Below are 26333 nucleotides of genomic sequence, written 5' to 3'. Positions count from 1 at the left end.
AACAAATATGTATAATTTGGGGATAATGAGTAAACAATTGCCTGGACCCCTTCCGTTTTGGAATCCTTTTCAAAATTAATCGATCTGCGTTTGTTATATCACATACAATCATGAGGTTTGAATTAACATTATTTTTTTTTAGCTACAACCGTCACCAAAAAATCAATTATTATGTAAACTTATAAAAAATACATTTTTCTAACTTCCTCTTGTTAAGGACTCTCGTCCATGTTTTTCCACTTTTTAATTGCTTTCATTTTCAAATAGTTTAAGGATTAATATAGAGGTCCGAGACAGCTCCAGAATCAAAACTTGTTTTGTAATTAATTGACTTTAAAGTTCGCTGAATGGCTTCCGAAGAAACCACACTTACGGAAAATCTCAACGTTACTACTGACTCAGCGGCTATCAGGCATCCGTTAGAGAGTGGTGACTCACACTGCTGTTGTGCCTTCTTTACACCGAGGATTTGTGCAACATTTTTGTGCATTTCAATTGTTTTAAATGTGATCCTTTCAATTTCACTTGGGTTGTCTTTGTCTAAGGTAAGTGAGAGTCATTTTTAACGTGTAATTTTCCGTTGTGTGGTCTCACAATTATATACATCCCTGTATTGCATGTGCTTGATGTTTTTAAAATCAGTAATGTTCAGTATTTTATATGAACTTTTGATATAAACCTGATCTAAAAATGACAACGATGGTATACAATGTAACATAATTATCCAAAAAGCTGAATAACGTTATATGCATCTAAACACATGTATAAAGAGTAATCAAGAGAACCAAGGTTATAGCGGTAATCAAAAGAATGTAATCCAGGGACGAAGACCAGACATGGAAAACAGACATACACAGCAAAGAACATAAAGTAACTAAAATCATACATACAAAGTAACAAAAGTAAATGAGAAAGTCAGACTCCACTAAAAACTGGGAGCATGGACCAGGTGCACCGGTAGTGTAAGCGTCCTCTTCATTTCTAGAAACAGCCGCCGAGTTGCTCATAAACAGTCAAGTCCGGGGTAGACAAACGAGGGAAGGAAAACTATGACCCGTTGAATAAATCAGTTTTCATGGTGCTGATGCTGATTACACCACAACGATCCACGAGTTCATGATAACGACCATAAAACTTCTGTAGTGATGACTTCAATCTTGTAGTACCAAAGGTATGGTGGACTGGGTCAAACTCTGACCCAATTAAATGCTCCTTGTAAAATGGGACACTTAGAAATCACATTCATGTGTGTTAATAAAACTACACGTAATATATTTCCATGCTTGTGTTTTTTTAGAATATTTTTATTGCGTGTTATATATATAATAAAAAATGCAACTTCATAACACCGCATGTTCCCACCTTCCTATGTATCCAATTCATTTCTTCTTGGAGCGGGTCCAGGTGAGGGTGTAATGGGCATACGCCCCCTTTTTTCAAGGAAAAAAAACCAGAAAACTATATATCGTAAACTGCTAAATATTGTTTTGAATATGGCAATTGATCATATTCGTTCATAAAACATTTCCTTTTACAATGTATACTGATTCTGGTAATTACGCCTCCCTTCATAAAATCCCGGATTCGCCCCTGATTTCACATGTCAGATAAAAATAAAATGTTCGCAGAGCGCAGATAGATACGCCTGCAGAGGTAGAACCATGAATACGGACACAAAATTCAAGCTTGATGTGAATAAATGTATGACACATGATGATATTTACACATAATGGAGACAGTCAAAAAAGTTAAATACTTGCAAGATAACATGAACAGACAAGCAGACGGACAAAAAGGTGCTTTCTTTAAATCTCTTAGTTATATGTGTCTGTAGGGTGACATGAACAGACAATCAGACGGACAGACAAAGTATTTTCTATAGATCCCAGAGTTTTGTTTTTGTATCTGTAGGGTGACATGAACAGACAAACAGACGGACAGACAAAGTGCTTTCTACAGATCGTAAAGTTTTCTTTCTGTATCTGTAGGGTTACAAAAACAGACAATCAGACGGACAGACAAAGTACTTTCTATAGATCCCAGAGTTTTGTTTCTGTATCTGTAGGGTTACGTGAACAGACAAACAGACGGCCAGACAAAGCTCCATATAGATCTCAGAATTTTGTTTCTGTGTCTGTAGGGTTACATGGACAGACAAACAGACGGCCAGACAAAGCTCTCTATAGATCCCAGAGTTTTGTTTCTGTATCTGTAGGGTTACACGAACAGACAAGAAAAACTGCTTGAAACATTTTCAGGTTTTTGCGCAAATATTGTATATTGCGTTATGTGTAAAATCTTATAACTCAAAAATATAAAAAAAAAACTGGAATTTAAGAAAATTAAAAGTTAACCCTCATCATTAAAAAAAAAACAATGTAGTAAAGTATCATGAAAATAGGTTATACAGCTATATGTACATGTATATACATGTGTGCTGAGGTATTATATTTTGAAAACTGAAAAATCCCCCCTTTCATGAATGAAGTCCCATAACTCTAAATCGTAAAATCACAAATTAAAAAAAAAAATTGAAAGGAAGATTTCATTGATATAAGGACCTATTCACCAAAGTTTCATGGAAATCGCTGCACAAGTTTTGTAGTCATAGTCCGAAAAACAAAAAAAATATCCCATTTTGAACAAATAATGTCCCACAACTCAAAAAAGAAACGTTTGAATGTTTGAGAATCATAAGGGAGCTCACAATTCACCACCGTTTTACGAAAGATGGTTGCAGCATACTTTGTCTTATTGTGAACGACAGGCGGACACCGGTGTACATTATACATGTAACACATCCCGTATTAAAAAAAAAACATGCATATAAAAACTCACCATATCTTTGTTTACTTATGTACAAACCTTTGAAAGAATCAGGCAAAATAAAAAAAAAATTCTGAAACATGCATGTAAACACCCCACTGATGTGACAATATCTTCCCACTTACAGAAGTCGTCTTTTATAAAATGATCAGTATTCTATCTCTGTATCGCTGGATATATTGAAAAACATCATTTGAGTGTTATCAGCATTATCTGCCCCTGAAATGTTCATATTTATGCAATGCATTTCGATGAAATTACATGTCTAACTTTAGTTATTTTGTCAAACATGTTTACTTTTCATTCTGATGGTATGCCGTTGTCTAAGTGGTTATTTATGACTTATACCATCAGTGAGACTTTTCACTCTATTTGTATTTTATGACTTTCCGACACTTTATTTTTAGACATAAAAATCATCTGTTCTATATCAAGAGTTAACAATTTTGAATGTACATTTTCTGTAAAACTTCGCACATCTACATTTATAATCCAAAAAATATCGTAAAAAGAAACTTGCTTTTAATTTCCCATTGAAGAGAATTTCAATAGAAATCTAGACAAAACAGTGAAAAAAAACCCAAATGTTGCTAAACATATAAAGATGTTTTGGTCCTTTAACGCAAAATCAACATGAAGATTTTAGTTTTTCTTCATGTGTAAACTGAATCAGATAACAGGGTCCTAGACAAGTTTGTAATTCCTGTGAGTGCAAAAATGCTATTCTAAGTCGCAGTGAAAATATTTTTGTCAGGGATGATGCACTAACATCCTAGCAAAAATTAACATGAGTTACATTCTTACCATGCTTACCACCTAAGCACATTAAGTATTAAAACTAGATTTCCTCTGAGGACATTTCATTTTTAGCTCACCTGCCTGAGGCCATGTGAGCTATTGCCATCACTTGGCGTCCGTTGTCGTTGTCTTCCGCCGTCATCGTCGTGAAGAATTGTTCCTTAGTTGGTCGAAAAACATGGTCGCTGTCACTAAAATAGAACATAGGGGTCAGACAGTAGTTTTTCGCATCTCCAAAACTGTTAGGTTAACCCAAATTTTATTAGGGTAAAAGTGTTCAGCATGATGGGTTCTATCTGGGCTTAAATTCTCGTTTTACGCTGTGAAGCCATTTCGGAGATATTGCACTTTTTCGACATTATTTTGATATTTGTAATTTTATTTCTTTCAAAAGTCTTCTCCTCTGACACCCTTGACAAACCGGAACCAAACTTGGTATGAATGTTCCTTGGAGTATCCTGCATAGAATTATTGTGGGGATTTTTGATCCGTTGAAAAACATGACCGCTGTTACTAAAAATTGAACATAGGGTTCAGACAGTAGTTTTTCGCATTTATTTCCAAAACCGTTAAGTTTCAATGTTTTATTTTGTTATTTTTTTATGTTATTTCTTTCAAAAATCTTTTCCTCTGACACTACATGTATTTCATCAATTGGAACCAAACTTGGTATGAATATTCCTTTGGGTATATCTTGTATAGAACTGATGTGGATATTTTTGATCAGTTGAAAAACATGGCTGCCTTTACTAAAATATAACTAAGGGGTCAGACGGTAGTCTTTTGCACATTACATATCTCCAAAAGCGTTTGGTTTAGCCAAATTCTTTCAATTGCTGAAATGATCCTTATTATAAGGCTTTCAAAGTCTTCAGGGGTCATAGTTGTCAGACGACTGCTTGTAAGAGATATTGCCCTTGAAAGATGAGAAATGACTTTTTGTTTTACAGTTTTCAGCCAATGTCTTGAACATTTAAATAGATAGAAACTTTCAATTGCTGAAATGATACTTATGATAAGTCCTATTAACGTCTTCTTGTGTCAAATTTTTTGGAAAACACCCTGTTAAATTTATTGGCCCTGAAAGACAAAAAAAAAAGAACCAGGTGAGCGATCCAGGATCCTGGGACCCTCTTGTTTAAGGAAACACTAAACATCAAATATCCCTTGAGAAAGTTTCAAAACAAGCATTTCCTCTATGACGAAAATTCAGAATATAGATTTGCATGAGAGGACTACCAGCTATATGAACACAATACAGATACATTTTTTGAGTGTGCAAATAAATTTCTGCATGCAGTCTAGTACATGTTCTTGTTTACGCTTTTTCCACCATTATTTTTACAATACATGTATTTAAAATAAGCAACTTGTATCATGATGTAACCAATTAAACAATAATTGTCTTAAAAAAAAACGTCCAGAATCCCTTGCATATGGAAAGCCAGAGTGGATCCCCGGAGTTACAAATTTTCCCATAGGTTTCAATGGGAGAAAATTTGTAACTTCGGCATTTGTAATTCCGGGGTAAAATTGAGTTGCCGAAGTTACCAAATTTCTCCCATTGAAACCTATGAAAAAATTTTGTAACTTCGGGGAGTCCACTCTGGATTTCCATACTTACATGTATACTTACTATCTGGTAAAAACCAAAAACAAATCTTAGTCATTCTGTGTCAGCATATTACATGAAATGATGTGCAAGTTAATATGCATGTATTTGAAAGAGTAATCAAGGGAACCAAGATTCTACCGGAAATAAAAACAATGTAATCCAGGGACAAAGACCAGACATGGAAAACAGACAAACACAACGAAGAACATAAAGTAACTAAAATAATACATACAAAGTAACAAAAGTAAATGAGCAACTCGGACTCCACTAAAAACTGGGAGCATGGACCAGGTGCACCGCTAGGGTAAGCGCCCTCTGCTTTTCCAGAAACACCGCCAAATACCTATGAAAGGCAAATCCGAGTTGACGAAAGAGGACAGAAGAATAATGACACGTTGAACATAAGAAGTCAAGTCCGGGGTAGACAAAAGAGGAAAGGAAAACATGATAAGTTCACCATTTTGTTTTGGCAGTAGAGTACAACAAAAACAGAACCCAACATAAGCCTTCTGTACGAAAAGTTGGTTTTGTGGATATCAATTGATATCAGTTATTACATAGTGAAAATAAATAATCAAATGTCTTAGATATGGGTCATCCATTAGTGATTACTCTGAATCAGGGTCTTTGATAGTGACATCAGTTTTAAACTGATAGCAGATAAAAACAATGACATGAAGATTTAGTGACATTATTGAGAACATATCTCTATATGTATTGATTCTTTAATATAGATATAACTTTGATAAATTGCTTTACCTGTTTTTCAAAGCATTATATATGCCAAATTGCAACTAAATGAGTGTTCTTTACTCTTCGAAAATAATTACGTCGAGAAAAGTTTTTTCTGAAAGTACACATTTTCATTCAAAAACTGTTATTTTCGTAAGAATGAAGTTTTCCCTTGAGGACCTTTTACGTGAAAGAGTTTCCTGAAAGGAAATTCTGATGTGATTAGGGAAAAGCTTTTCCGTTGAGGTAATTTCAGTATGGTTTATTGGCATAAGGAAAAAGTTCTCCATATGAGGAAATTTTACTATGAAGTTTTTCCATAAGACAAATCTTCCCCATGGAGGAAATTTCAATTGAGTGAATTTCCTTAAGAAAAACCTTTCTATTAAGGAAATCCTTGTTTTGAAATTTTCTGAAAGAGTAATCAAGGGAACCAAGGTTATAGCGGTAATCAAAAGAATGTAATCCAGGGACAAAGACCAGACATGGAAAACAGACATACACAACAAAGAACATAAAGTAACTAAAATCATACATACAAAGCAACAAAAGTAAATGAGCAACTCGGACTCCACTAAAAACTGGGAGTATGGACCATGAAAGGAAATCTGAAGTGTAATTTTTTATTAAAGGAAATGATATTTCCTCAGAGGAAATCCATGTTTTCATGCTTAATGCGCTTTTATCATATACCATATTATGGTAAGCATTGTAAGAATGTAACATATGTCAATTTTTTTACTTGGATGTTAGTACATGATCTCTGACAATTTTTTTCCTGCGGCTGAAGATGACGAAGACCGCTTTTGCATTCACCGGAATTGCAAACTCTAGACCCTTATACGATTATCATATCATGCTCTATTCATTTGATAACCATACATACACATAAACTAAGACTGTTATGTGTGACCCTTTTGGCTGTGTATGTATTTTAATTTATTAATATAAGCCAGGTTTAACTTGTAATTGGATGAAGTTGAATTTATAGATGCACTGAAAAATCTTTTGTTGCTATTTCTCGCCCCTTGTCACTTTTTTCTAGACATTTTGATGGTTTTTTGTCACTTCTTAACACTTCTTGAATATTGTTTATTACTGAGACCGGCATATATATATATACATATATAACAGTCTCCGTGCATCTGACTTTCTGGCTTTAAAGGCCTATACTCTTATGGCATGTCGGAAACGAAAAAAATATTTCTGAATTAATTATTAAATAATTATTGAAGACCATATATATAAACGCTTTTTAGTGAAGAAGATACAAAAATACCGAACGTTGTATGGGGAGCTCCGAAAGACGCGATTTCTGTCAGAGTGAAATCAGGCTCTCAGTGCTTCTTGGCTATGACTTTTTTCCGCATTAAATATCGTTATGAGAACTTCGTCCCATATAAAAGTTAATGTCTTAATTTATATGATTGAATTAATTTTGTGCCAAAAATTTAATTACAATTATCATTCAGAGTATAGGCAACATTAGATACTTTATTCAACCTCTGTGGTCGTATAAAGCTACACCTTAACAATCATTTTAAAATGTACTAAGACCTTTCCTTAATAGGTATTATATTTCTGCAGTCAATAGATAAGAGGTCAAAGGTATTTACGCTATACATAACGAGAATTGATATGGTGAATATGTCAAAGACCGTGAAAAATAAAAATGCCAACTCAAGGCAGCCCATAGATCTTCAGTGAATGAGGAGGAAACCCTTACACAACAAGACGGGCTGCAGCTGCCCCCAAAACAACATTATACTAAAGTACAGCAAAATAATTGCCTACATATACACCAGCAACATAAAAGTACTATGTTCTCATATTCTTATTTATTTCCAGGAAAATAATGCCATTGAACTGCCATGCAACTTGACTGGATTGACCAACTTTACTGCAATTCCAACGAAGTCTGGAACTAGTTGTGCCTTTTCACATCAGGCCATTACTGCGGCTCTCAGCGGAGAAAATTGTGCTGAAGGAACAAAATATAAAGTAAGAAAATTTAAACTTGTTTTCATTCAAGTAGCTGCCCATCTTATAATAATGCAATATTCGTTCAAAAAGTGGTTAAATATTTAACAAAAAATGTTTGTGTTACATACATGTATGCATTAAATTTAGAACATTCTGTTAGTGGAATGGATGTAGAGTTTCTTATGAATTCTTTTAGCGAAATGTTGTTAAGGTAAAACTTTCACATGTAAGTACAATGTATATATTGTGCTTGCCGAATATCCAAGACGGATCCAAGAAGGGGACCTTTCATTCTCAAACGCTTTAGTTGATTACAATGTATATAATAAAAAATGAAAAAAAAAACATTGGAGTGCCCCCTTCTTAGAGCAGTCAGTGTTTCTCCTATTCAGACGATCAGGATCTGCCACTGATACTTGTTAGTTAATCTCATTACTCAGGAGCATTCTTAACAACATTCTTTAAAGTTTCAAAAATACGACCTTTCGACCTACAATCCACTCCTACATGTTTTGGATGGAAAGCAACTTTTAAATGTAATAGTGTCATGTACAAAAGGATTCACACTGTTTTGTAAAAAAATGTTTTAAAAGTAAAATCACGACTAACCTAATGGAATAAATATGAAACCTGTTTACTAGTAAAACATGATTTGGCTGAGTTAGCAAATGCATGACTGACATTTATTGGAAATTCTTCTACAGTTATAACCATTCAATATAATTTCAGCGCTGTATGGATTGGAGGGTTCCGAGGTTGAGCTTCATTTTAGCTCACCTGGCCTTAAAGGCTTGTGAGATTTTTTCATCACTTGGCATCCGATGTCGTCGTCATTCGTCGTTAACTATTCTTTAAAAACTTCTCTGAAACTATCTGGTGGATTATTACCAAGCTTAGTCTTCAGCATTTTTAGGGTATCTACTTAAAAAAAAAATGTCGATTATGTAGATCAAGCTTAAAACATGGCCACCGTTGCTATTTTTAGACCACAGTGGTCAAGTTAGTTAGTCAAAAACTAAAAGAGATATTTGACAGTAAATGTAATCTTCTTTCTTCCGCATAAAGATCTCTACTAAAGTCTCCATTAGGTCAAAATGTCGGATAACTCATCCTTGTTAGAGTTAGAGTCATTGCCCTTAAAAGGCCAATGTTATCTTGGAACCTTTAATAGTTAGAAAAAAAAACTTTCAATTGATAAAATAATCTTCATGACAAGTCCTACAAAATTCCTAATTTGATCAAATCTGTCAGACGATTCCTTATTACAGTTATGCCTTTGAAAGGCCAAAATGGCAGTTTTTGCAGCTTTCAGCCATTATCTTGAAAACTAATGGAAAGAAAAAAAACATCGATTGATAAATTGATACTTATGATAAGGCCTACATATGTCTATATCAGTTTGCCCTAGAAAGTAGAAAGATGACAGTTTTTGCAGTTTTTATACATTATTTTAAAAATTATAATAAATAGAAAAAAAAACTGTCGATTTATAAATTTATACTCATGATAAGTCCTACAAAAGTCTTTTTGGTTCGAAGTTGTCGGACGACTTCTTGATAGAGTTATTGCCCTTGAAGGGCGAAGACTGAATTTGTTACATTCTTTGGCGTATATCTTGAAAACTATGATAGATAAAAAATAAGTTTTAACTGATGAAATCATTCTTATGATAAGGTCATCTGACTTCAACTCCTTGTTTGGGTTATTGCCCTTGAAGGGCAAACATTGAACCAGATGAGCGATTCAGGCACATGGGAGCCTCTTGTTTGTTGCAAGTTTGGTTAAAAATTAGGCACCGGTAAATTTCTGAAAATGTGAATAAATTAGTTATCTTGCATAATCGACAATCATCAAAGGACATAACTTTAGATTCATTTGGGACGTACGTCCAAAAACCTAGAATTGAGAAATATATATTTATTTATATAAAATCTTGATTTATCACAAATTCTACCCCCATGAATTAGCTTGATTTGTTTCGCTCGGCCTTATTTGCTATTTACACCCCCAACTTGAAATTCTGAATCAACATTTGAACCTGCCACGAGCGGACATGGTAAAGTCAATTACTTTTTACATTTCAGGTACCAACATCTGGTTAAGAAAAGAATACGTAAACCCATGAATAGAATGAAAGACTTCTGGATAAACTCACAAGAAACTATCATATACATATGGAGAAAAGATGGGACAATATATAATCAGCTATGTAGACTACGCATCTACTTAGCGACTTTCATATTCAATAAGTGATATTTTGCCAGAATGGCTACTTTATGTGAATTAAAGGTTGTTACGGTTTCACAATGAGCACATGAAGAGTGTATATCGCGACACATCAACAATATTTAATAAGTGACATATGTCATAATAAGTTGGCAGAATTACCCCTCTGACAATAATGTTTACAGTTATATCTGGGCTTAATACAATTCCTAACCCGACTCTATAAAGGTGAATAAGCTCTGACGAAATGCTCTACATGATATAACTTACCAATCAATGCCGATATAGAGTTACGGCTGTCGTCACACAGTCTCATCTGATTTTTATTTTTGTTGTGGTGTTCTATGACCAAATTAACTGTAACTTTCTCTTTATTTAACAAAACTTCATCCCCTGCAATTAAACACATAGAAAAAATTTCAAAGTTCCTTTAATTTTTTTTAAAGTCTTTACAAAACCCTCAAGATTTGCATGTCATGTCATGTGATAGACTATACTGCCAATATTAAGTACTTCCGATTATTTACTTTTTGTCTGGCAGAAAGACCACTATCAAATAGTATGTATCTGTGGTGTTTGAACTTACGCCATGACATCACAAATGAATATCTTCATAATTATGAGTGTTACTGTATTCATCTGTTATGCGTTCAACAATATCAAAATATAATTCTTGCTATCGCTGTGGTTTGGGGATAAAATAGTGCGGTATAAATTGCTAGCCTGATGAAATAGAGTTTCCGTGGTTTGTTTCTTTTTATCTTGCTGAAAGTTTGTTGTCCTTCAAAACGTATTCGATTTTATCAAGATAAAAAAATAAAATTGATTTACTCTTATATCAACTTTATACAAAGGTCTACCTTATTTTAATGATTACCTGTTTTACATGTATACCATTTTCCAGTTAAGAATTAAAAAAAAATGACCTAGTTAAGCGATATAACCGACGTCTCATTTCATGATTTCTAACCAATTCCGGTCTAAAATGATACTTACCATCTAAATAATAAACTTTTTAGTTCACCTGACCAAAGGCCATGTGAGCTATTGCCATCACTTGTCGTCCTTCGTCGTTAATCTTCTCCTCTGATACTACCTGACCAATTGGAACCAAACTTGGTATCAATTTTCCTTGGGGTATCATGCATAGAACTGGCGTGGAGATTTTGATCCGTCGAAAAACAAGGCCGCCGTTACTAAAAATAGAACATAGGGGCCAGATAGTAGTTTTTCGCATATATCTCTAAAACCTTTAGGTTTTGCTAAATTATTTCTATAGCTAAAATGACCCTTATTTTAAAGCCTTCAAAAGTCTTCAGGGATCAAAGTTGTCAGATGATTCCTTGTAAGAGTTATTGCCCTTGAAAGATGAAAAAAAAACGGGTTTTTGTTTTACAGTTTTCAGCCAATATCCTGAAAATTATAATAAATAGAAAGAAATTTTCTGTCGCTGAATTGATCATTATTATTGTCCTAGTTTTCTTGAGTCAAAATTGTTGGACAACTCCTTGTTAAATTTATTGCCCTTGAAAGACAAACTTTAACCAGGTGAACGATTCCGGCTCCTGTGAGCCTCTTGTTTTAGTTAAGGTCCACTACATAGCGTCAATTATATTTTGCTTAGTCAAGACAAACAAAGAAAAAATAATATTCATTTAGTGTGTGTGTTTGTATGTTTGTCATTGCTGTCAGTGTAAATTGGCAAGCCAAGTTATTTTAAAGTTTTTAAAAATTAGTTCGCTATTAAGCCGTTATTTTGGTCCATGCGCCGAGTTTTTAGTGGAGTCCGAGTTGCTCATTTGTTTTTGTTACTTTGTATGTATGATTTTAGTTACTTTATGTTCTTGGTTGTGTCTGTTTTCCATGTCTGGTCTTTGTCCCTGGATTGCATTCTTTTGATTACCGCTATAACCTTGGTTCCCTTGATTACTCTTTGTATTGGGTTTATTTGAAAAACGTCACAGTACAAAAGCAAGTTGCATTGCTCAAAGAGAAACAACCAATCAGAAAGCTTGTAACGAATCAAATTGAATTATTGTAGATAGAATGTTCTATTACATGATGTAAACTAACAGGTCCAGTCTTTATTTGTTGCAATTGTTGAAAACATGTTTTATTATATATATATATAGTATAGTAACGTTTGTTTATGTTTTATGATTTATATAAGATAGTCTTGAAAACAAAATGTGTTAAAGAAGTTGTTTTTAAAACTGTTGTAGTAATCGTGTTTTTACATAAAAAACATGTAAAGTGTTCATATAGAATTTATGTATTGATCTTTATTGTTTGATAAACAACAGAAATTTGAAATCTCCCTGAAGGACCAGACTTTTTGTCTGTGGTCTTTTTGATGTTCCGGTTCGTGTTCGGTACAACGCTTACCCGAACTTGACACTTCCTCTTCCATTTTCTTTGTTTGAGGTTTATAAAGTATGAAGGATACTTGACAACGGAACTATTAAGCTTTATATAATGTCTGCATGCGGACATGTTTAGCAATCAAATTTCCGGAAACAATTTTTGGGTGTCAGCTGATTACAAAATGACACGTAGACAGTTGTTCGCTTATAAAACACAGGACATTTTCCATTTAAGAAATAAACCACGGAAACTCCATTTAATCATTGATTTACCATTGGCTGATCATTGGTCTCGCATTGTATTACCCCGACTGATACCGAGGGTGTACTAACGGCATAAATGGCCAGCGCCGTGATAATATGGAGTTTTCGATTCTAAAAGGACTAGTTTCTGTATATTTTTCAATAGACGCAACCTATGAGTTTATCACTCTTATGCTATGGTTTAAAGAGCTTTGAAGCACGTCTTATTAGAAAATTACTTAATACTTTGCATAAATGTTCTGGTCATTGTCCATGAGATCAGTGTATCATTAACATTTTAGTATGTATTTTCATTGAACTTCATATAATTGATGAGCATGTGCGTAGTACGTTACTTAAAAGCCTTATCGAAGATAAAATAATAATAATAAAAAAAAAAAACTTTTGCCCTTGAATCACAATCTCAATGTAAATAATCACACTTCATCTGTTCTTGTGCTAGATCTCCCAAATATGCCTTCCATTATTTAATTTGATTGGTTGATTATGGATTAAGGTGATATCTCATGCCTTTAATGTAGATTATACATAATACATATAGTAGATTAATAATCTAATTTTTCTCAAAGATGACATTGAACGAACACATTTATTTTAAAATAAAAGACATAGGTCACCGAACTTAATTCCGAAATGATTGAGCCTAAGTATAGGCTTTTTTTTCACAACATTTTATATATATCCTGTGGGGAATTTTCACTGTTTCGCTTACTGTTAAAATAACACTTTTCTGACAGTAATTCATATTTCAAGAAGAAAATTTGGTCACCCAACTTTTTTTGTAATATTTAAAAAAAACTCATTTCCCATTAAATTTCTATAAAAGTATCATCCCTTGAAAGAGGGACTGTAAAATTAATGTTTTTAATTTTATCCCACACATTTTAAGCTTTATGCCAAATCATCATTTTGAACAATTTAAAACAATTTTCAAGTATCTATTTTTAACATGATTTGCTCATTGAAGAAAACATACTCTGAATGGGTTTTTGCAAATGCTCCTTGTTATAAGTTAGATGACGGTAAGGATGAGAAAGTATGTTTTATCGATCGGACTCTTACGTGCTAGTCTGATATGCTGAGCTCACACAAGCGGCAATAACATGTTATTTAATAACATAAATTAAATTGTGCTCCTCTACTTGCTGACCTATTCCTTCACTCTTATGAGGCTGACTTTTTACAACATGTAGCTGATATTATCGAACGAAAAAAAATATCGTTTAGCTAGATCCTTTAATCTCAGTTTTCGCTATATAGATGACGTATTAATCCTAATTTTGGGAATTTGATACATCTATCTCAGAGAACTTGAGATAAAGGATACTACAGACACTGTGAAGTCAGCCTCATATTTTGACATACACTTAGAAATCGCTGCTAAAGGAAAACTATTGACCAAACTTTACGACAAACGTCATGACTTTTCATTCAGAATTATCAACTTTCCTTTCATCTGTGGCAATATCCCTTCAGCACCTGCGTATGAAGTGTTCATATCACAACTCGTACGTTATACCTGAGCTTGCCGAAACTACGCAGACTTTTTGTATCGCGCTAAAACTCTAACAAATAGGCTTCTGGAACAGGGTTATGTTGCTACAGTATTGAAGTCATCACTACAGAAGTTTTATGGTAGTCATCATGAAGTCGTGGATCGTTCCGGTGTATCCATCAGCGCCATGAAAACTGATCTGTTCAACGTGTCATTATTTTCCTTTCCTCTTTCGTCTTCCTCGGACTCAGCGGGTGTTTCTAGAAAACCAGATGACTCTTACTCTACCGGTGCACCTTGTCCATGCTCCTAGTTTTTAGTGGAGTCCGAGTTGTTCATTTGCTTTTGTTACTTTGTATGTATGATTTTAGTTACTTTATGTTCTTTGTTGTGTATGTCTGTTTTCCATGTCTGATCTTTGTCCCAGGATTACATTCGTTTGATTACCGCTATAACCTTGTTTCCCTTGATATTCTATACTATCCATCTCGGACACATTATTCTGACTTTTATCTTACCAGTCGTCATGCACTTCATCGCCGATAAACCGCGTGCCTGGCGAAGAAACAGTGAATGTCAATTTCAAAGCCTTTGGTAATCAAACACGCTGCCACAATACAATCTCTGTGGTTTGCATTGATTTAAATACAACTTTCTGAACAACTGCATATGCATTTGGAGAGACAAAGTTTACATAATATATCGATGGCTAAATCAAATATAGGAGAAATAACACAACACAATTGTTTGAAGCTACCATATCTGCCGATCAACAGATTTATCAACAAGAATCGGAAACTGTCTTCTCGACAAAACATTGTACAATCGGATTTCCTGAATATTATCATGTCCGGTTATACTCATAACTAAAGAATATTCTTAACCTGAAAAAGATAAGTTAACCTTGGAAGTAACACATGGCATATCATTGAAAAAAAAAACAATCTTCCTTTTTCAAAAGCAAAAAAAAACCTTTAAATTGAACTTAAGTTCTTTAATTTAATGTCCTTTCTAATTAATAGTTAAAGTTGTCCGAAATATTTTATCCCCTCTAGTGCCTCATGTAAAATGACCCCTTTCTATTCGTGATCAGTAACCAACAACCTCACATTTTACATGATCAAAATTTAGTTGGCATACTAAAACCACAGAGAAAGACCATGTTCCTTTATATATTGTTTAAGGTCGAGGCCCCTCCCCTTCCCTAAAAAGATGTTTCCATTATTGTTGTTAATGAGTCATTTTTCCGGTTATAGATTGTAACACATGTCTCTTTTATGAATTACATATTTTGCCGACAAAGGCATCGATAGTTATTTCCTATTGTGTGATAAATCAAAAGTTCGTCAGGTTATCTGCATCGATATATCATTCATCATTCACGAGATAAATACATGTATCAGGACGTAACGCTAGAGGGTACGCAGAACCAATACAGTGAGCCGAAAAAATTTGAAAAGCAGATCTTACACATGATAACACAAATGATAACACATGACTTAAATACTTAATGTGTTATTAGAAACCCATTATTTCCTTGTGTTTCTTTACTGTTTAAACCTACTTCCTGATTTAAGGAGATAGACCTAGGGTAAAGGACATAACTCTTGAAATCAGTAATTGTATCATATTCAACTTCACCAAAGCCTATCAAACTTTCATTTGAAACAGAATGAAATCAGTCAAAGTTACTTTGATGCTTACATGAGATTGATGCATAATGCTGTATACAAACGTTCTAATGATTTAACAGAGTTGTGTCCCTTACTCTAGGTCCACATTCTTAAGCCTCTGCCATACCTTGTTTTTAGATACAGTAAGTTGTGATCCCTATTTGTACTCGAATTAAAGGTTTTAAATTTAAAACATTTCAACATTTAAAGTTGTGATCGTCTCAGTTTATTATGTCTCGATATGCCATTAAAATGGATCGATATACATGTATTTATCGATGTATAACACTAGGGTTCAGTACGTTTATTTGGTGATCATACACAGGTCTTGTTTTTTGAATACTGTAAATTCTGTTTACCAGTAAAAGCCACAAAATGATGTTTTTGTCATTAGTATCAGTGAGCACTTATAATCATTTGCTTTATAACTGAGTGTCACTTTTTTTTTTATTTTACGACATTGTATAACCTCGATTAATCAAACCGTAATGACTGGATATATCAGAATACATAATCGCATTCGGAGTAAAAACACCATATTTATTATTCAGCTACCTTAATATTCTTGTAGTAGTGTGGGGGAGGTCATTGGTTTGATCCCTAGCTGAGTAGTACCAAAACGTTTCAAATTTGAAGTCACTGCTTCTCCTCCTAGTACTCGTCCCATAGAAAATGAATTGACGACTTGTTGGCTCGGAGTCAGAAATATGTGTGGGGTGACATGCCTACCTACTGGTTACGAGTGCCAATTTTAATGCCGACTAAGCGTGGGAGTCATAATTATGTGTGTGGTGACGTGCCCATCTACTAGTGGTAAATACCAAATAAAATTACGACCTAGCATGGGAGACAGTATTATATGTTGGGGTAATATTTTAACCTGCTGAGTATGAATTCCAAATAGAAATCAGGCTTAGCGTGTCAGATTAGCACAAAGCGGGTTCTATTCGACTGATAAAACGTTCTCATACTGAAATATATAGTACTTCTGTAATAAGACAACTTATTGTAAGGCATTAACAGAAAAAAAATGTGAATTTGTTTCCTTAATTAGAAGAATAGTAAACCCTTCGTTCTTGTTATTATCCATGATGCTTGCGCAATGGCTTTTTTCAATAAGTACTTGGCTAATAACCCGTATTTTAAAAAGGCCGGCCCACATGACTTGATGTAGACTCTCTATTGGATTCCGTAAATAAAGATATAGTAGATAAATCATACTGTTAAAGACAGAAATCGATTTCTTACAGCTAACTGGTAACATGTGTCATTTCGTTTCAATTTAAGCGTTGCTCTTCATCATCATGCCATATCTTTTTTTATGACATTGAAACTTTTACAAGAAATGCTTTATGAACATTTAACATCAAGAAAAAAAAAATGATTTATACATATAACTTCATAATACAGCTCCGTATACATTAATGAACATTTTTCCCTAAAACATCTCTCAATTTGGAATTATTTAAATGTTTTAGCTAATGACCTTTAACCTTTACCAATTGCAAGTTATTATAGATTGCATAGATGTGGTCCCTTTTTTTGGCCTTTCATTTGTTAACAAGCACAAACCACTAAAAAGACCCAAACCTTTCATTTGGGGTTAGTTGGGGCGGTCATTTTTGATGGCACCTTGTTGTTCAATTTCAGAGATCCATTAACTTAAGTTATTATCTGTACATCTGTACACTGTTTCTAGCACCGTTTTTGACCCCATTGTCCTAATCGGTTCAAGTCACAATAACTCAAATTAATTCCACCGATTCTTTTGTTACAGCTATATGGCACATTACAGTGCAATTTACATTTAACCAAATCCTTCTCCAGACATCATGGAAAGGTTTGTTTCTGAACCTTTTTTGATCCTTTATTCCTAGACAGTTTAAATAACAACCCCAAAAACCAACACAAGCCTTCTGTTTGTACTATGACACCTTGTAGTTCAATATCAAAGAGTTCCTTATATATTCATTTGTTATTGTCTAGACATGATGAAAGTATTTGTTTCGAGGCCCCTTTCGGACAAATCTGAAGGAGGTAGACCTAGGGTAAGGGACACAACTCTTAAAAATCATTCAAACATTTGCATTCAGCATTTTACATCATTCCTATGTAAGCATCTAACTAACTTGGATTCATTTTATTCTGCTTCACACAAAAGCTTGAGAAGCTTTTGTGAAGTTATAGTACAAATATATCACTGATTTCATGAGTTATTTCCGTTACCCTAGGTCTACCTCCATAAACCTCAACCCCAAAATCAAGCCCAGTCTTCCTTTTGTGGTATAATGTCATGAATGTCTATACACTTATATTCAAGTTATTGTCAGGACATGGAATGTTTACTTACGCCGAAGACAACGACAGCTTAATATTATACAGTTATTAAATGGGTTGGATGCAATAGACCAGAATATTTGTCCTGAGGTACTGAGAATGATCAAGTGTTCTATTGCACGAGGCCAACGGGAATTTACTCGTATATTATGCATATCCATCGGTGGTGGCCTGAGTCTATTTTTTTAACGATCCTAGGGTCGCTTATGATATTGACCAGGGAACCAGATTAGGAGTCTGGGTTGCTCATTAACTTTTGTTTCTATGTACGTGTAATTTGGTTTTTTATTGCTTTTTGTTTATGTCATGTATATGTCAGCTTTCCGTGTCTTTTGTCCTTATCCCTGTTATATATTCTTTTTGATTACCGCTCAAATTTTGATTCCCTTGAATATTCTTTAAGATAAAAGAAATAAATACATATTTTTTTTTATCTATGACAGATCTCCTACATAAGCACATAAGTAGTGGTCTTTGTAAGAATCATGCAAAATCTGAAAAATGTGATACACCCAAAAAGTCAACATATTTTTATTTTTGTAATAAAATTATTAAATGGGTCTTCATTATGAAATCTGACCCAATCTGTCTGTTCTTAGAAGATAATCAACATTGAAAATCCGATAGATTTTATTGTGTTTGAGTGTCATTTAATTACATAGTTATCTCCCTTAATTTTGAAATCTACAGTGCATACTAATTCTTTTCTCCTGAGAACACGGATTATATAAAAAAACAGAATGTTAATAATTTGTTCACTATGGCAATTCAAACAAAATATCAAAAATAGAAATACGTAGACTTTTCACCCATGCATCACATGTTGTATGATTCATAGCTGGAGTGCTACTTAATTCTTTAATTTCATTGGTTAATTGATCGATAAAGGTAATAAGGCAGATACATATTTTCTTTTATTCAGGATAAGAACGTTTTATGAAATTAACAAACCCTGCTGTGTAATATTTTGACACGTCAAATAGGATTTTAAAGGACAAGCTCACAGAATTGATAGCCTACATACATTCGGACACATTATTCTAAGACTCAATCAATCTTCACTGTGACTATGCCCCTGATATGTCACGTGATTGTCGGAAAAGGGCTGACTATCAATTCCAAAATATTTGCTATGGCTGTGTCTGAGATAATACCCAGAACCTACGGCATATGAGGCGATTTTGCTCAAGATTTATTAAAGAGAACGGATACTGTCATGTCGACAATACAATCGAATTTCCGATATATTGCCAGATTCGTTATATCGACGATACAATCTGATTTTTAAAATATTGCCAAACTAGACTATTTCTAACCAGGAAAATAGGTCTTGAGTATCAGGCTCTTTAAGAATTAGGTAGTGGTTTAAATAAGCTAAGTAAAACAAAAAATGCTGATTTGAATGTTTAATTTGACTATTTGCACCATCAAGATCAAGGAAAACAGACGAGATTATTCATATCATTTTGGTAAATTCAGTTATACTATCATTGAAATGCACTGGAAATAAACATTTCAATGGTAGATAACTATGTCGAAATTTTCATTTTTCTAATATTTTATTAAAATCAAATAGTCACACGCGTTCGTTTTATAGATCACATTTGTTGTTGACAATGGCGTCTATGGCCAATTACATCAAGAGTCAGATGATCTGTATCAAATATGTTAAGAGGTACTATCAATGTTTCAGAGTGTCGGTATTCGCTTTTAAAACGTCTAAATTTAATTGATCGACTTCATTTATGTTTACACATGTTTTGCTAACTTAAAGTGCCGTCAGAATTATTTAACTATTTTCCTCTTCGTTTTCCATTGTTTGAATCTTTGATACTTTGTCAAATTTAGGGAGAGCACACGTTCCTAGTCTAAGCCGTAATCTGCAATTGTTTGCCAATACTGGATGTAGTAGTTCCTGCATTATCGCGAGTAATGGGCACACAGAGGGATAAATCTAAAAAAAAATTCAATAAATATTTTGGCCTTATTTTTTTCTGGTTATGACATTGAATCTTTTGATCGACGTCTTGTATCGATTATTTATATCGAAGTTAACCGCAGATCTTTATTTGTCTAAAACTATAAAATTAATATACGAATATAAGGAAAGCATTTTTAATATATTAGATCACACAAATTGGACGTCCGAGTAAACCACCATATTTGTGTATTTTTTTTTTCGATTTACCATCCTCTTCTTAAGCATAAATACGAATATAAAGAGTGAGCTTTAACCAGTGTCAACACAGTGAAAACAGGTCTAGTACCCACTTGATCCTATCCGTCCGTCATGCATTTGGGGTATCAATTTTGTGTAAACTTTAACTGTAGTATTACATCAAACGTATTCATACATAGCATATTATTTTTACAAGTATTGGTGATATGCAACAGCTTCGTTTTGAAAATAAGTCATCGATCCATCAAAAAGGTGCATGGATCGGTTTAAGGTTTGTTTTATGAACTTACAAATATATGATAGTCACATAATTCCAAAGAAAACACAAAGATAAATATTCATTTGAAAACTGATCACACGAACTTGCGGTAGGAGCTTTGACCAAATCAAATTCTCGAATTTCACAATATAAAATAAAGAACACAAATCATGTTATAAGAGACACGAATCGATTTCCCACAGCTAATCTGTTATTATGTGTTCTTGCGTCCAATTAAGGCGTCGCATTCAATCTTCATGCATATATTTTATTCATGACATAACTATGTCTAACTGCTTGCTTGTTGAAATTGTCGAAGATATTGATTTAGAACGTATAAATATTTGTTGTGTGCAGAGGAATCAATTGCACAATATAGAGTTGCACACACACAGTATACCGAATAATAATAATGGTTGTACTCTGAAATTTCTATGTTTTATTTTGGTTTTAGTTAATATTTGTTAATCTGACATAATATAAATTTGAGCAAATAAATGAAAAAAAGGCAAAAAAACAAAAAAAAACAAAAAAAACAAAAAAAAACAAAACAAAACAAAACAAAAAACAACACAAAAAAAACCAAATAAATAAAGACAACAGCAAACAAACAAAAATCAAAACAAAACAAAGCAAAAAAAAACAAAACAAAACAAACAAGCAGTAATATATACTAGTATTCCCACAAATCATCTTAATAGTACTAGTGACGACATCTGAACTTCTTAGTGATTTTGACTTTTTATGACTAACTTGGCGGTGTTGATAGGAAAGGAGAGGACGCTAACCATACCGGTGCACCTGGTCCATGCTCCCAATTTTTATTGGAGTCCGAGTTGATTATTCATTTTTGTTATTGTGTATGTATTATTTTAGTTACCTTATGTTCTTTGTTGTGTATGTCCGTTTTCCAAGTCTGGTCTTTGACCCTGGATTACATTCTTTTGATTTCTGGTAGAACGTTGGTTTCCTTGATTACTCCGTGATATACTCCACTATTTACTGTTTATTCTCTGGTGGCATGAACCTATTCTAAACTAAATACTTCGTTTTTTTGAATAAGTTACCAACTATTTATAGCTAGCTTGGTGTATGAAAGTAAAGACAGTCTCGATAACAAGCTTGATACCTGAAGATAGAAATAGAAAATGATATGATCGAATATGCCTTACATATACACAGAACAAATCTCCGCCATGAATTATTGCTAAATTGAATTGCTAAAATTTACAGGCAATTGGATTGGATATAAGTTATACCAAATTACAAAGGCCCTTTCCACATATTTAATTACAATATTACAAATATTTTGTGAACATACGTCAGCAATAAAACATAATATACAATGTGAACAAATACGTAAAACGTATTGCTTCTACCATACTTATATGCTTTATGCTTAATGAAGGTTTTAAAATCATAGAAGATAGTCATTCAAGACTGTATGAGAGAGCAATCAAGGAAACCTATGTTATAGCGTAATCAAAAGAATGTAATCCAGGAACAAAGACCAGACAAGGAAAACAGACATACACAACAAAGAACATAATGGAACTAAAATCATACATACAAAGTAACAAAAGCAAATGAGCAACTCGGACACCACTAAAACCTTGGAGCATGGACCAGGTGCATAAAACATAAAAAGTTTCGCTGAAGCCAAATTATACTTAAAAATAAATCATGTTCCCTTTTAGATGAACATTTTTTTCGGCTATCATTCACTTCTTTAATTATATGTGATATTTTTGTTCTACAGATTATAATAAAAAAAACACGGAAAATAGCAATCTTGATATAACTATATCTAGTAATGTGTCCACTACGTTCCTACATTCAAGGTAGTGGACAAATTACAAAAGTTAATTTTCATTAGAAAATAAAAGGAATATATGTTGTGAAGTGTATGGTTCAAATTAAACGCAAATAAAAATAATGAATTAGTGAACAATAACCACGTTTAAAAGGCAAAAAGGAACTAAATACAAATAAAATTTGAATATAACATAAACATATTGAACTATATGAGCCCAAATTTTTGGCCTTGCGGCCTTCGTCAGGGGCAAAAGGTATTGAGAAGAAAAACTGTCAGTCACAACCACAGAGACAAGGTGTCGCCAGTTTTAATTAGATTTTCCAAATATCTTTGCAACTTTCATTGCTTGACTGTTGACGATAATTTACTCAACTTTACCTATTGCCCACGTCTTTTTACAAGAAATGAAACAGTAACCATGATACTGGTCCCTTAATTGCAGACCAAATGTAAATACACCTTTTAATGTAGTTGTCGAGATAAATAGAAAGAAAAATGTTGCCGTGTACCCATAAAAGTTTGAAAATAAAAAATCGTTAAAATTGAAGTTGAATTAGATGCCACAGATGTAAAATTGGTAAACACGGTATGCATCACTAAATGATGTCAAGTCGCTTGATCGTCTCTGTTACACATGCAACTTAAATGTTGATGGACGGACGAACAGACGTGTATACTAATGACAGAAATTCAACTACGTTGTAACCTTTGGTGTAAAGGCATTTGGGTATAGATATTGCCTGAAAATACCAACGCTGAAAATTGTAAATGTTGTGGTGCTTTTCGGACATAATTACATCAGAAAAAACTATGTCCACTTATGATATGCTATGTAATAATGAATGAAGAGCTAAATATGAAATATGAAAAGTACAAATAGTGACAGAATATCTGAATTCGGTACACTCCAAGCAATCCTTTTATCCTTTAATGCCAGACTTATGTCAGAATCTTTATAATATTTTCTTATTTGTAATGCATTTAAGTCTCCATATTCACAACTAAATTGTTTTCAACATTACAATTAATTTTTAGCTTTTTAAGCCAATGAGAACCCTTATAGCTCCTTCTGCTTTATTCTAAACTGTTGAAAACTTATATCATATTGTCCTCATTATTAACATATCGCTAACTGCTGATAATGTCACCCTTTATACTATTACAAACACATTTTTATAATGAAAAAAAAAATTCGCTCTGTTGATGTAAGAAACTTTCTTTAAAGCGAGTTCAACATCTTAACTATTTTCATGGGGAAGACAACCGCGTTTGCAAAGATACACATCCAAGAATTCCTGTATCCGAAGTTTTATGCGTGAAGTTAAAAAAATCTGTAACAGTTGTTATTGTATTGCAATAGTTTTCAAAGGAACCAAAATTCTAGCAGATATCAAAAGAATGAAATCCAGGGATAAAGGGACAAGACATGGAAAACAGACACACACAACAAAGAAAATAAAGTAACTAAAATCATACATACAAGGTAAACAAAAAGTAAATGAGCAAGTCGGACAGCACTTAATCCACTTAAAACTGGGAGCATGGACCAGGTGCATCGGCAGTGTGGCAAATATCATTTAATTTCATGTGATGATTCAAAATTGCATCGTCCGAGTATATAGCAAACGAAACAATGTCTTCTTGAATTGATACATTAATTTGTTTTTAGTATTTTGTACATCGTATATTTGTTGCTGATACAGCTGCACATACATGCAGATATATGCTGTTATCTAAAATATCCTCAAAGAGTAATCTAGGGGACAAATACTCTTGCGGAAATCAAAAGAATGCAATCCAGGTACAAAGATCACACACACACACACACACACACACACACACACAACAAAGAACATAAAACAACCAAAACGATACATAAAAAGTAACACAAATAAGTAAGCACTGACCAGGTGCAACGGTAGCGATAAGCATCCTCTGCGTTTCTAAAAACACCGCCGAATTGCTCATAAAGGCAACTTTGAGTAGACTTAAGAGGGCACGAGAACTATGACACGTTGAACAAATCAGTTTTCAAAAGACAGATTTTAATATTTGTAACAGGACATTTTATTTTAGTTAGTTCTTACTGTTGATAGAAATTCATAAACCTGCTATTTTACACAATATGTTTACATAGATGTATTTTGTGATGTTCCCAAAAGACCGCCCCCGAACTTTTATAGTTTATCTGTGCGTAAATTATGTAGTCTGTAAAATATTTGAGCTCTTCTGTGTGGAGACGACTAATATTTTAGACGACAGTTAACCATTTCATAACGAAATATGAAACATTTATGGCAATAACTAATTTAAAGTGGAAATCCTAATTGTTCTCCAAAAGTATTTGACACGCTTAAAGTAAGTACATACAGTTTATGTAGTACTTAACGGTTACGAAAACATGTAGTTTGAGTACCTTGTATAAATCTCTAGGCCATTTTTTTCTCTGACCCTGCAACGTTTACTTTTCTGCATAATTTATGTAAGACTTTTACTCAATAAATATGGAATAGGCATTTTCCATATAAAAGAGCAGCGTTAGTTTTATCATACTATAATATTCATTTCATCCTCATGCTCAGCTTCAATGTTCAGCTCAGCTCAGTCGTCATCATGAACTCGTGGATCGTTATGATGTATCCATCAGCATCATGAAAACTGATTTATTCAACGGGTCATAGTTTGCCTTTCCTCGTTTGTCTACCCAGGACTTGACTTTTTATGATCAACGCGGCGGGTGTTTCTAGAAAAGCAGAGGACGCTTACCCTACCGGTGCACCTGGTCCATGCTCCCAGTTTTTGGTGGAGTCCGAGTTGCTCATTTACATTTGTTACTTTGTGTGTATGATTTTAGTTACTTTATGTTCTTTGTTGTGTGTGTCTGTTTTCCATGTCTGGTCTTTGTCCCTGGATTACATTCTTTTGATTACTGCTATAGCCTTGGTTCCCTTGATTTACTCTTCCAAGAATATCTTTTATCTCTTATTTTATAATTTAGAACTTTATAGAAGTGGGAATACTTTACATATAACCTATGAAGTTAACCATATTTGAAGCAATTTTTCGTCTGTTTCAAGAAGATAATGACTGCCTTCCCTATCTTAGAAAATCTAGGTTTGATTCGGATTATCTGATCAAGGATGTTTTTTGGGGCATATCAGATTCTTTAATAGCCAATGGCACTTAACAACGGCGAAAGATATGTACGTACACTGCCTGATTATCTAAACTATAATCATTTCCTTAAATAAGAAAGTAAAATGGAAAAAGAACTCAGGAAAGATTGATTTGTTTTTTACTGTGACGTGATTGTTATTCAAACACTTGTATTAGTTTGGCGAAAGAAAATGTTAAATAGCATCTGTAAGGACAGTTCCGTTTTGTTACTTCCATTTCATGACTTTTTTTTTAAGTAGAATTAAGTTAGATATTGATATGTTATCTCCCAAGTTTGCTTGATTTAATATAAAAATCATGCGACCTGGATAAAAAATACCCCGTCACTCGGTAAAACAATGGCTGGTACAATGTCAAAGTAGTAGAATATTTCATAACATGTTTCATCAATTGCTTGGTATAAATATTTGGTTAATGCAATAAAATATCTGCATTTTTTCCCTTCATGTGCCACACTTTATACACATTTTGCCTGATTCTTCAACGGAGAAGTACTTAAAAACATTATTTTAAAAAAAAAATCAAAAAGTATTATACATTTATTTAGAATATAAAAACAAAAAATAGAATAGGAATTCCTTTGTCTATTT

The 26333-nt window shown here is 33.4% G+C and overlaps 1 protein-coding gene and 1 long non-coding RNA gene across 2 annotated transcripts; one reads left to right on the top strand and one right to left on the bottom strand.

Annotated features, from left to right (window-relative positions):
* The first annotated feature begins 213 nt into the window (after window positions 1–213).
* LOC148613790 (uncharacterized) lies at window positions 214–13125 on the top strand. Its single transcript, XM_088587383.1, has 3 exons — window positions 214–545; window positions 7820–7972; window positions 10039–13125. Exons 1-3 carry the CDS (start codon window positions 348–350, stop codon window positions 10054–10056), a joined length of 369 nt encoding a protein of 122 aa, XP_088443509.1. The 5' UTR covers window positions 214–347; the 3' UTR covers window positions 10057–13125.
* Window positions 7795–15389, bottom strand: LOC148613789 (uncharacterized). The gene is made up of 5 exons (XR_015923457.1): window positions 14821–15389; window positions 11177–11376; window positions 10451–10573; window positions 8732–8872; window positions 7795–7952 (listed from the first exon to the last, which is right to left on the bottom strand). It is a non-coding gene; the product is annotated as an uncharacterized LOC148613789 (long non-coding RNA).
* Between the last annotated feature and the right edge of the window lie 10944 nt (window positions 15390–26333).

This window comes from Perna viridis, chromosome 6 (assembly GCF_037379345.1).
Source record: "Perna viridis isolate PV_CMFRI_1.1 ecotype Kerala chromosome 6, ASM3737934v1, whole genome shotgun sequence".
NCBI classification, from domain to species: domain Eukaryota; kingdom Metazoa; phylum Mollusca; class Bivalvia; order Mytilida; family Mytilidae; genus Perna; species Perna viridis.
This window is presented reverse-complemented; position numbering and strand designations above follow the sequence as displayed.